At 38.7% G+C, this 13,395-nt stretch overlaps 1 protein-coding gene across 1 annotated transcript in view; it reads left to right on the forward strand.

The window, feature by feature from the left end:
• The window catches only part of myo19 (myosin XIX), a 59,223-nt gene extending 45,828 nt beyond the window's left edge, over positions 1–13,395 (forward strand). Inside the window, exons 21-23 of the mRNA XM_079816305.1 lie at positions 4,897–4,982; positions 6,817–7,149; positions 13,227–13,395. Coding sequence (XP_079672431.1) covers positions 4,897–4,982; positions 6,817–7,149; positions 13,227–13,340 — 533 coding nt within the window. The 3' untranslated portion in view covers positions 13,341–13,395. The remainder of the gene's footprint in view (positions 1–4,896; positions 4,983–6,816; positions 7,150–13,226) is intronic.

Consider the following 13,395-nt stretch of genomic DNA (forward strand, 5'->3'; position numbering starts at 1 on the left):
TGGTGAATACTGTTTGTGCGCTGGCTGCGCGCTCTCTATGGCGCAACTGCAGTGGAGCGCGCAGACTCTTACTGACACTTATTATCAGCTAAATTAGCTTTTTACACTTTGTAATCTCTGTAAATAGTTGCTTTAGTTTTTCAGTAACTGTTTATCCATTATAATTAGTAGTTTATTGCAGTTTATTGCAGATTTATTTGAATGAAAAACTACTCTTTACAATAGCAAATGTTCTGAAATAAATGGCCTTTTTGAAAGGACGCCTAGACTTTTCTTGACATAAAAGCTCACAGAAGCCACATTACTGAGAGAATCATCCTCATATTTGAATCATGACATGATTAGACATTCAGTTTTATATTTAAGTTATTTTCAGGCTCTTAACATTAAATTATAATATTTTTTTCCCTAAGTGAAAAACAAAAACAAAAAACGTGAGTCACTTACATGTATATTACTCTGTTCCCATATTACTTTGAGTTATTATGACTCTTGGGTAGCAACATTTCAAGTGTCTAGTTTAAAATAAGACCAGGTTTATGAATATAGACCATAGGGTTTAAGAGCTGCAGACATTTTCATTTGGGTATATCGTTTTCAAAGAATTCCTAAAAAATGGGGTGCAGGTTAAGAGGTTAAACAACACTAGACGATGAATAAGGGTCTTATCTAGCCAAACCATTCGAGAAACCGAGCAGTATTTATGCTATTATTTTACCTCTTATCAGACGAACGTGATCAGCTCCGCCATAACTTCCGCTAAGTGAGGTCAAATACGAGCGTGGTTTTACTGTATTTTCCAAAAGATGGGCAAAAATCTTACACTAAACCAGGGCTTAAAAAACGGAAAAAAATATCAATGGGTTCACTCCGAGCAGAATCGATATTATAGCGTTTCCGTTTTTGCGTTCCTCAATAAACATTACTGTTCCGAAAACGGTTTGATTTGAAAAAATACCGGTTAATAACGTTATTTTCATTTAGCCTATACTTTAAACAAATATGTATAAATAGACTTATTTTCACTCAATAATAATATAACGCATGGTAATTAAACTTGAATATTTTTTTCATAACATTTTTAAAACCACAACAGAAATACATGCATTAATTACAAAGCATAAACAGCGGACCTGTTTTAATGGAGCGTTAGACAATCTAAAGTGGCTCTTATGCCTAATTCTTTTCAGAAGAGTGATAACATTCTTTGTACATAACTTTTTTTCAACACGACTTGTTTTAAAAATTGCATGAATAAAGAATAAATAAACTGGATAACCATTGCTCTTTTAATGCTGGTAATTTCAAAGCAAACACTGCATCACATAATCAAATTCAGTCAGCTAATAAAGCTTGATCATTTAATGCAATATAACACCATTTAATACGAAGCATCAGCCGTCTATATAGAAAACACTGACCTGTCCTGTATTGGCAATCTGAAAGACTATAGGACAAATGTTTGATAGATGCTAGTAGCCTACTTGGATAGGCTTAAACGGAATCCATAAACTAGCCTAAATCAGTCTATTTGAGCTTAAAGTCCGAACTGCTTATTTAAACGTTCGAAAAGAATGTCCTCCAATACCTGCGCTTTCATTGTAGACCTCAGCGGGGAAAGAAATGTACTTGAGGCATGAAAATGCGCGCTCATACTGACTTGCGTTACCAATAGATTCATAGATGACATTTCACTCTCGCTTGATCCGTCAACGTCACACGCTGTAGCTACTCAATTCACTGCCAAATTAAAATATTAAAGAGAACGATAAAATAACGTTAGGTCATTTCAAATTAACGTTTCTGTTCAGAACGATTCAAATTGATTTTGATTTCGTTTCCGTTTTTGTTCCCTTTAAAATTTCGTTCGTTTCCGGTTTTCGTTTTCGTTCCTTGAACCGGTTCGGAGCCCTGCACTAAACCATGTCAAATTATCCCCACGAATGAAAGTTAGAAATTTGGGTCTTTTGTGTGTGAAAATCCATTAACCCTTTAAGACCTAAGGGTATTTTTACAATTAATTTTCCGCCTGGTGTTATTTACTAAAAAAGCTTGTAAAACATCAACCCTGTTTTGCACAGACAATTGACACACCTCTTTTTTTTCAAGACAAGTTGCACTGTCAGTAGGGGTGTAACGATTCGTTTTAACAACGATTCGATTCGTATCACGATTTGAGGTTGTCGATACGATTCAAGGACGATTTTGGTTCATTTAGAACGATACGATCCGAAACGATTCAGTGACCTGAAATCGATTCAGTAACTTTTTAGCCAAAAATTGTGTGACTGAAATAAATATCTGGATACTGGTCAGTGCAGGTAAAGTTTCCTAGATTCCTGTTGTTTCTTGTAAGGGAATCAGGTATCAATTAATTATGGATATAAACAAACAAGTAAACAACAATTAATGGCAAATGCATTCAAATTTTATTTGAATAAAGTGCAACCAACAGTTTAGGTTGAATTAACAGGAAGTTAACCTTTTCTGCTCTCATTTTCAATATTCAATACATATTCAATAAAAGCACAGTAAGTGCAACCAACATTTCAACAGTAGGTTAACCTGCTACTTCTGCTTTTGTTATCCAACATAATAATATTACAATATTAATATCAAAAATAAAGTGCAACTAACTTCTCTTCAGGTTTAATTAATAGTAGGTGTACCTGTTACTTTTGCTGTTGTTTTTCAACATTAAAATAATACAAATACAATATTAATATCAAAAATAAAGTGCAACCAACATTTCTTCAGTTTGAATAAACTGGCTGAACCTGCTACTACTCTCAGTTTAATAAACAAACAATATTTAACAAAAGATAAAATGTAACCAACTACTCTTCAATGACTCTACTTATTTCTTTTTCAAAAATATCAACATGATCTGACCGCAGACACTTCTCTGTGCGTTCACTATGTCTCCAGCAGTACTAAAGACTCGCTCTGCAGGCACACTGGTGTCAGGAATGCACAGGTAACATTTAGCAAGGGTTGAAAGTACAGGTAAAACGTAACTAACTTAGCTCTTTCTCCTGGTGGCTTGATAATTTCTCGCACGTTGGCTTCTCCTCTGCCATCCGCCATGCTGTTTTGTTTTCTTAGCGCTGCTGCTGGTGCGTGCGTGGCGATGATGTCACAGATAGGCAGACTTAATCGAGTAACGTTTAACGGCTTTATCATTAAAAGTGCTAAGAAAAAACATCCATTTAAAGTCTGACGTGCTTAAATCCAATGCGTTATTTCCTATGATCGATACAATCGATTGATTACCTTTTAAAACGATGTTAGATCGATATATGTCGTCCGGAAGGCCAACTTGCCGAGCACAGATCGATGTAGTTAGATCGTAGGAAAATAAATCGATACATCGATGTAGTAGATGAATCGTTACACCCCTAACTGTCAGTATATTTGTGTTGCATTGATGTCACCTGAATGTAAAATAAGTTATGGGACCATAAAGATAAATTAAAACATAAAACGGAAATTGAATCACTCAAATATTTATTGAAAACACACACAAATAAATAAAAGCTAAGCATATTTCCTCTGGAAAACAGTTTGTTCAAGTCTTTAGAGTCCTGGAACTCAGGAATAAACATGATAACTTATACAGAACCAAAACTATTTACATTTTTCCAAAAAAAGTCCAGGCGCTTTTGGCCTCTTTGGATTTTGGATATTTACTGGTGCCAAGCCTCAAAACAGTTCCTATCAGGAACTTCTCCTCAAACTTTTTCCTCAAACTTTCTCCACAAACTTTTTCCTCAAACTTTCTCCACAAAACTACTAAAAACTGCAGCGCGTCTCTCTCTCTATCTCCTCAACACTAGCCGTGCGTCTCTCTCTCTCCACAATAACAGAGCTGTGGTTCATGCGTAATGACGCACACCAACGTGGATGACGGATCAGCCTGTCATTGGTCAAACCCTCATCCAAAATGGCAGCTAGCATCGCGCTAGCGGCGAAAATGGCGGAAAATTTATAAATTATGGACATCAAGTGGATAAATCTTGGATGTAAGCGTTTTGATTTATTGCTGAACAACTCCAAAAAGATGCACATGTTCCAGGCTGGATAGAAAACCTTCTGTAAAGGCTACAAAGACACCAAAGACACCCCCGTGATGGCTAGCTCGTTAGCTTTCTGCTGGAAAAAACGGTAAGAAAATCGATAAAAGTTTCATGAAATAATATAGATATTTATCGGAGGTGCCGTGTGACGTCGTGGGCGATGCCGTCGGGCTCTGAGGGTTAAAAAAATATATTTTTAATTTATTTATATAAATTAAAAGATTATAATAAATACTCCAAAAACTGCACAGATGTTGAGTAAAAACATTAATAAACAGAGTAAAATTACATGTGTTCTAAAAAAAACTATTGTTTTGTTACAAAATTAACTTTTGTTGCCTGGGGTCTGTGATTCCCAAACGAAGACCGTACAAGGGTTAATAACAGCTGACCTTGTTCTAGACATTTCACAGTTAAATACTGGGGCTGGGAATCAGCTGGTTGTGTTTGAAAGACACAAGCGAGAAGCCATTATTCTCCAGGAATAGACCCGGTCCATTTCCCAGGATCAGACATCTGCCATGTGTCTAGACACCGCCTCCTGATCACCTGATTATCCCTTAAACTCAGAACAGATGCAGCTCACCTGAGCCAAACACCTGCTCATCTGAGATCAGCAAAGCCAAAGGGTAACGGAATGATCCCGGGAAATAGAAGTGTGTCCTGATCACACCACGCTAATGAATTCATAAGGCTTTATAAAAGTATTAAAACGTTATAGGGTCCTATGAAACCTTGTACTCACTCCTTTCCTTTGACAAATGCCTCTATCCTGTATTCATTGTGTTTTTAACTCTCTTTACCTGTATCTTTATCACAGGTGTGAGGTCCTGGCGGGTCAGAAGAATAATCAAGAAATGGCACAAGGCTGCATCGGTCATCCAAACCAAATGGAGGCGCTGGAGAGTAAGCTTTGTGCTGGTTTTTGATTTGATTAACCCTCTGGTGCTCTTCGTTTAGGGGTTGCATTGGTTCTCTTCCCGGTCAAATTAAACTTCCTCCACGCCAGTAAAACCAATGCAATTTATTTTTCTTCAATAATATTTTTTTCTTTTTAATTTTGTATTTTGAGATGATTTGATGGTATTTTTTAATATTTATGCAATAATTATGGTCTATTTTTGCCATTGAAATTTATATTTAAACATTTTTTTTATTATTTAAATTTTTTTTATTTTAATGATTGCAGTATTTCAGGTTAAAATAGAGACTAGGCCTTCCAAATAAATTTTTTTGAAGGCAGATTAGCGCCTCTTTTGGAATTATTTAAGAAATCATGCAACCATGTGTGTAATCTCAATGGAGAGGCTTGAGAATTCACTAGTTCTGTTTTGAACACATTTAATGATTTTTTTTTTTGATGGATTTGAATATATATTGAAAAAATCTCAAAGACTATTTATTATAAAAGTTTTAGATATTTTTTTTTGTGTTAGAAATATAGATATTTTTTTCTGTGAATTTGTGTTTTTGCAGATTTCCCATTAATTTCCTATGGGGGTCATTTTTGACCGAAGAGCACAAGTGGGAGTATTTTTTTTTATGACCAATTAGCATGCTCAAATCATGCCCTCGATTTCTTTTGTGCGTTTACATACCTAATGCTAGAAAAGTCACCAAATTTCATATTTTTCCGATGAAGCTGTGATTTAAAAAAATTCAAAATGTGGTTCATAGGCTCAGTTTTTCATAGGTGTGTGTGTGTGTGTGTGTTTAAGTTTGTGTGTGTGTGTGTGTGTGTGTAAGTGTGTGTGTGTGTGTGTGTGTGTGTGTGTGTTTAAGTGTGTGTGTGTGTGTGTGTGTGTGTGTGTGTGTGTTTAAGTGTGTGTGTGTGTGTGTGTGTGTGTGTGTGTGTGTGTTTAAGTGTGTGTGTGTGTGTGTGTGTGTGTGTGTGTGTGTGTGTGTGTGTGTGTTTAAGTGTGTGTGTGTGTTTAAGTGTGTGTGTGTGTGTGTGTGTGTGTGTTTAAGTGTGTGTGTTTAAGTGTGTGTGTTTAAGTGTGTGTGTGTGTTTAAGTGTGTGTTTAAGTGTGTGTTTAAGTGTGTGTGTGTGTGTGTTTAAGTGTGTGTGTGTGTGTGTGTGTGTGTGTGTTTAAGTGTGTGTGTGTGTGTGTGTGTGTGTGTGTGTGTGTGTGTGTGTGTTTAAGTGTGTGTGTTTAAGTGTGTGTGTTTAAGTGTGTGTGTGTTTAAGTGTGTGTGTTTAAGTGTATGTGTGTGTGTGTTTAAGTGTGTGTGTGTGTGTGTGTGTGTGTGTGTGTGTGTGTGTGTGTCTTTAAGTGTGTGTGTGTTTAAGTGTGTGTGTGGGAGTGGATGTGTCAATATCACACTCTTGATGTTTTAGACTGTCACCTCTTTACTGCTGTGTACTTTTTCAGCATTGTGGCCAATTTGTAGATTGTGCACACAAATATTTGGTGAATTTTGGCCGATTTCCCATTTATTTCCAATGGTCGGTCATTCATGACCGAAGACAATGAACGCTACTTTTTTTTTTTTACGACCAATTAGCATGCTCGAATACATTTTTTGTGTGTTTACATACCTAATGCAAGAAAAGTCACCAAGTTTCATATCATTCCGATGAAGCTGTGATTTTTAACATTTCAAAACAGAATATTTTCCGGTCAGAAATGACCGGAGAGCACCAGAGGGTTAATAACAGTGTTTGGCAGGACTATGAACCCTTTCATGCTGACTTCGATGGCTTGAATCGTGTGTGTGTGTGTGTGTTCCGTCTCGATAGGCGTGGATGGATGCGCTGGCCGAGGCGGAGCTGGATGATGCTGAGGATTTCATGGAGGAAGAATCGTGTGTGTTGCCGAAGCTGGATCCTCTGCTGAGGGAAAGAGGCTCAGTGCAGCTCTCCAGCATCCAGGAGCCCGTCCTGGTCAGAGGATGGCCCATTGGACTGGCCATAGCCTCTGCTCCCACCATCACTGTGTCTCTGACCGCCACTGGTTTCCAGCGGATCATGTCCATGATGGCCTGTCTGAAGATCCCATTCAGACACGGCGAATACAAAGTAGAGACCAACCAGTTTGACCAGGGTGTGGCGTCTATCAGAGCTCAGCCACGGGTGAGAGACGGCTCCAGTGAACTGAGGCTCGTTTAGATGAGGTTTTGAGTGGCCATGAATGATTCCAGGATAGATGCAATGGGGATCACCATAGGAAATAACTTATACAGGGTTCCCACGCTTCTTGAAAGTACTTGAATTTGGATTCAAGGCCTGGAAAGTACTTGAAAACAAACATAGGTCCTTGAAAGTGCTTGAATTAAAGGGTTAGTTCACCCAAAAATGAAAATTCTGTCATTAATCACTGACCCCTCCATTGGCTCAATGCACTTTACACTCTCAAGACCCTTAAAAGACACTAAAGACGTCGTTACAAAGTCCATCTCACTACAGTGGTTCTACAATAACTTTATGAATCGGCGAGAATAGTTTTTGTGCGCAAAAAAACCTTAAATAACGACTTATATAGTGATGACGATTTCAAAACACGGCCTCGTGAAGCTTCGAAGCGTTATGAATCAATGAGTCGATTCATGATTCGGATCGCGTGTGAAACTGCTGAAATTTGGCGATTCAAACCGCTGAATCGACTCACTGATTCATAACGCTTCGAAGCTTCATGAGGCCGTGTTTTGAAATCGTCATTACTATATAAGTCGTTATTTAGGGTTTTTTTTGCGCACAAAAACTATTCTCGTGACTCCATAAAGTTATTTTAGAGCCGCTGTAGTGAGATGGACTTTGTAACGACGTCTTTAGTGTCTTTTAAGGGTCTTGAGAGTGAACCGTGCATTGAGCCAATGGAGGCCTTTCAGAGCCATCAGATTTACACTAAAATATCTTCATTTGTGTCTGAAGATGAACGGAGGTCTGACGGGTGTCCAACGACATGAGGGTGAGGAATTAATGACAGAATTTTCATTTTTGGGTGAACTAACCCTTTAACCAATCAGGAGCCTGCTCACTAAGGCTTTCAAACGCTTGATTTATACGCACGTCCAATTTGCCGTGGAGCGCGAGTGGATTCAAAATGTTCAAGCGTCCAACCAGACGTGAATTAGACGCTCTATTCGCGTTCAAGGATCAGCATTCTCCCCTAAAAGTCATCAGTCAGACCAAACCAGTCGAAGAGACTTGAAACTTTAAAGGGATCACCAAGGCCCGCCCCAATCGGCCTTGTGGTGGCACTACAGCGATCGAAAGTACGTAATGGGTCATAAACCGTTCGCCACAGGCTCAATTGAGAATTCTTGGCTCGAGACGAACAAATTGGGTATTTTCGATTTGTCGAAAAATCTACTTTTGCAAACAAGTCCTAGGTTTTTAACCCGATGGAACCAAACCAGTGCAGAAAGATTCTCCGTCTGTCAATAATAATCACAAAAAGTCGGAATTTAAATCGACGTCCGCGACTGGACGGCAAAATGTGGCCACTTTTACTAAAAGGGCAATCCCTCTTGAACAGAATGAGATCGTTTCACCAAACTCGACACTTCTGTATGGGCTCGGTCTGTGGTCGCGTGAAAAACCATGTGGCGACTGGCCACTTGGGGGCGCTATAAAATGAAAAAAATCACAAAAACGGCTATAGCTATTCAACAGTCAGTCTAATTGACCTGGAAACTGGCATGTGGCGTCTTTGTCCAAGGTGCCGCGATTGTTTACGATGATGAAAAACATGGCCGCCGTCAACCAATGAATTTCGAGCGGCTGTCAGACGAGGTTAATGGAGGCCGGTCAGAAGAAAACTCCTGTTTGAATCATGCCCCTAGTGGCCTGTGAGAAATTTGATAGAAATTGGCGCCTTCGTGTTTTTCACGTGCGTAAAGGTTTGTATATCATAGGGCTGGGCGATATGACCACAAAAAAAAATCTGATTTACGATTTAAATAGTTTTTTTCCCCCCTCCTACTTAAAATCAATCTGCAGATAACACAGAAGTAGTTGAAAACAAGTTTTAACTTTATTTTGTTTAAAAATATTTGCGGCTTGGTAGCACCTACCTGGGGTCCAAAACGTTCAGCATGTGAATAAACCCCGGCTATTCCACGGTATAGGCACAATATCTTTCGCAATATACATATCAAAGGTTTATGAATTGAAATGCAGATAAAATTAACTTTTTATTAACAACAGTAATGTGGAAAAAATTATAGGTTAGTTTTTAATATTCTGCTCTTATTAAATATAGGTTACCATTATTCTTTTATAGTCTCACACTGAAATGACCAACAGCTTCAGTGACTATTAAAGGCGCTTGGTTTCTGGGTAATTGTCACAATTTGAATAAAATAGTTTTTTTTTTTCATGAGACTTTGTGACTTCCTACTTTTGTCCATATATTAGAGACTATAGGGATAATAGAATATTGTAAATGGTCAATAAGTGCTCCTCTGCCGCCATCTACTGGCTATAGTGGTAATTTCATGTCTTTTTAAAATAAAAGTGCTTGTTTGCCACAAAGTGGTCTACACATTAACAACAACAAAAAAACATTTTGACTATTTCTTCAACAATACCCCTTAAACTTTGTTTTACAAATCATCACATTAAAAAAAAACATTAAAATTGGATAATATTTAGAGCTTTGAAGTGCTGGAAAAAGTGTGAAGCTCTTGAAAAGTGCTTGAATTTCACTCTCAAAAGGTTGTACTAACCCTGAGATGAATAATAACATTAAATCCATGTGGTGTTACTACAGTAAATCATGGTGAATGATTGGTTAGTGATGTGTGACTGAAACCCCTGATCTTTGCTCAATCGAATCGTTTGTTAAATATTGGAGATTATTTCAAAAACCCATTTCGTGGACTAGTTTTTGGCTCAGCCTCAATAACGGTTAAAAAGCTTTAAAACGACCATATTTCCTTATTAAACTGCCTGTATTGGTTGTAAATGGTCTTTTCTTCTGACCGGCCTCCATTAACCTCGTCTGACAGCCGCTCGAAATTCATTGGTTGACGGCGGCCATGTTTTTCATCATCGTTAATTTTTCATCATCGTTAACAATCGCGGCACCTTGGACAAAGACGCCACATGCCAGTTTCCAGGTCAATTAGACTGACTGTTGAATAGCTATAGCCGTTTTTGTGATTTTTTTCATTTTATAGCGCCCCCAAGTGGCCAGTCGCCACATGGTTTTTCACGCGACCACAGACCGAGCCCATACAGAAGTGTCGAGTTTGGTGAAACGATCTCATTCTGTTCAAGAGGGATTGCCCTTTTAGTAAAAGTGGCCACATTTTGCCGTCCAGTCGCGGACGTCGATTTAAATTCCGACTTTTTGTGATTATTATTGACAGACGGAGAATCTTTCTGCACTGGTTTGGTTCCATCGGGTTAAAAACCTAGGACTTGTTTGCAAAAGTAGATTTTTCGACAAATCGAAAATACCCAATGTGTTCGTCTCGAGCCAAGAATTCTCAATTGAGCCTGTGGCGAACGGTTTATGACCCATTACGTACTTTCGATCGCTGTAGTGCCACCACAAGGCCGAAATGTTGCATTTTGAATTGTTAAAAATCGCAGCTTCATCGGAATGATATGAAACTTGGTGACGTTTCTTGCATTAGGTTAGCCTGGCGTGGCCATACTCAATTCTAGTCAGAATATGAGTCTGGTACCGCTCCATTGAGCTTTGATTATGGGGCGTGTTTCAACCGAGCCAGGAAAGACCTCAATTGGATAGACCCACAACTAGGGATGAAACGGTATGGAAATTTAACATCACGATTATAGTGACCCAAATTATCACGGTTATCAATATTATCACGGTTTTGTTCAAACGAAATGAAAGTGTTCAAAAAGAACAGATGCACACACTTAAAACATTTCAACAAGTTTTATATTTGAAATTCAACAAACAACAAATAAATCAAGCAGCTCTAAGCACTTTTTTAAACAAGATTCTGTGGGATTTCCTTCCTTAATGGCCGTCATCAATAGCAACGCATAACACATAAATAATAATAATTTGTCGTAAATATAATCTTTAATATTATCACTGTAAATATATTCCCAAGCAATATTCTCATCAGTGTTCTATCAGACACATTTAAATCTAGCATGTTTTGTGTTAGAGCCCAAACAGTATCCTAGTGAAATAATGCATATCCATATTTCCATATGATTTGACAGTTTATTATTAAATATCAAAATGTGTGCATCATACCTGACACCTAGATGAACACTTTACAGTCTTTTTATGACTGTCATTCTCTTCAAATGCTATTGAAGTTTGAAACGTGTATAACGTTACCAATGTTGTATGTAACTTTACAGACGGTCCCTAAATTCGCCTGCGTTATGCCAGTCATATCAGATGCTCTGTGCTTCTGCTGTGTTTTTTTAAACCATTTTCGCTGCTGAAATAGAACAAAAACAGTCAACCTCTGTATGATGAGTGAATCTCCTGCGTACATCGCACGTTTATCTGTGCTTTGAGTGCAGATTTCAGCGTGTGAGAGCGGCGCGCGCTCTGAACAAAACTCCGCTAATCTGAAAGCCTCTGATTATGAGATATTGCATTCGTAAACTCAATAGAAGCACGTGTAAGTGCTTATAATGCGCAAAGCGATTATAACAGATGGCTTTTGAGAAGACTATTATAAGTTCAACAGTCAGAGTGGCTAGTGTGCAGCCGAAATAACGTTACACCCGCAAATGGCGGTTGTTAATGTCAAACCCTGATTATTATCCCTTAAATGTCACCCTAGTCTTGTCTGAATTTGTTTGTTCGCTTCACGTTATTATTTCCCAGACGTAGTTTTGGTATTGAGGTCAAAGTCCACTTGCCTTGCGTTCGTAGTTTTGAAGTGTTTTCCCTATTACAGCGACTTTCTTCTGGCATGTTCTGCAGACAGGGTGACCATCTTACATTAAGTTTCCCTCTGGACTTTTGTAAAAGCCAAAATATGACCACACCTCAGATTTGGTCCTTTTAGAGGCTGAACAATCCCCCGAGTGCTGTCACTGCCTTCTGCCATTTCTCCTCATTCAAAAAACAGCGGTGCGCCAGACTGACGCTGACTGAACAAGATTTACCGCGAGTTTTCACAACCGTGATAATCACACGCGGTTTTAATGATTATAACATTTTATACGATATTACTAACCGTCACAAAATTTTATCGTGGTTTATCGTGAAACCGGTAATCGTTTCATCCCTACAACCAATCAGAGCAACGGAGCGACGCGTAACGTTAGTTGTCAAATGTCAACAGAACTCAACTGCACTGTTACCAAGTCCGTGTTTTTCTCCATGTCCGCGGGTTGAAGCGACCCCAATTATGTGATTATATAAACCCAGGAATGCAAATTTTAGCAGGCAACCTTGCCAAAATAACATATTTTGCCAACCAAACGCCATTTTTTTACGCCATTTTTTTCCGGAGAACCCCCCGGAAAGTTATAGTTTTGGGCTATAGTTTTGAGTAGCAATTGTGCGCGACATTGCAAAAACACTTGGAAACCCTGTCTGCACGCACGCTGGATTAAGTAACGTTACAAGAAAAAGATGAGTGTAAACGATCTTTGGCAGTAATAAAATAATTTAAGGATACACAGAGTACTTACCAACACGATCATCGTTTCTGAGAGAACTAGTGAAGGTGAACGCATATACGAACAAGTTCTCCGTTTAGGATAAGAGCAAATTCAACCCAAGAGCCTTCGATGACGTGGATGATTACGCTACTGTTGATCATCTGTCCATCATCGTCTAAAGCCCGCCCTGATGATTTCATTGGTCCGAACAGTTTCTGTTCAGGCATAATTCCTCCTCTATGGAGCGAGTCCAGACCCAATTGCCCGAGCAAAAATTTTGTGGGCGGGGCTAAATTCGGCTGGCATCCAGGCTAGCATTAGGTATGTTAACACACAAAAAAATTGGGGTCATGATTCGAGCATGCTAATTGATCGTTAAAAAAAAAGTATCAAAAACCCATTTCGTGGACTAGTCCTCGGTTTTTGGCTCAACCTCGATAACCATTAAAAAGCTTTAAAACGACCATATTTCCGTATTAAACTGCCTGTATTGGTTGTAAATGGTCTTTTCCGTCTATGATCCGAGTGATTACAAACTAAAAGTCCTGCTTTAGCTGCTTTGTCTGATCATGAAACCCTGTGTGTTTTGACAGGGCTCCATTAAGATCCATCTGCAGAGGTCTCCGCTCCTCTACGCGGACAGACATCCGGTGCACAAGGCCGATGTGGTGACCGGGTTCAACCAGATCCTGCTGGAGAAAACCTGACACGACTTCTCAAGAGCTTTCGCGCAATCAATGCACCTTTGACACACACTACATT

Source organism: Gobio gobio (assembly GCF_949357685.1).
Source record: "Gobio gobio genome assembly, chromosome: 4".
NCBI classification, from domain to species: domain Eukaryota; kingdom Metazoa; phylum Chordata; class Actinopteri; order Cypriniformes; family Gobionidae; genus Gobio; species Gobio gobio.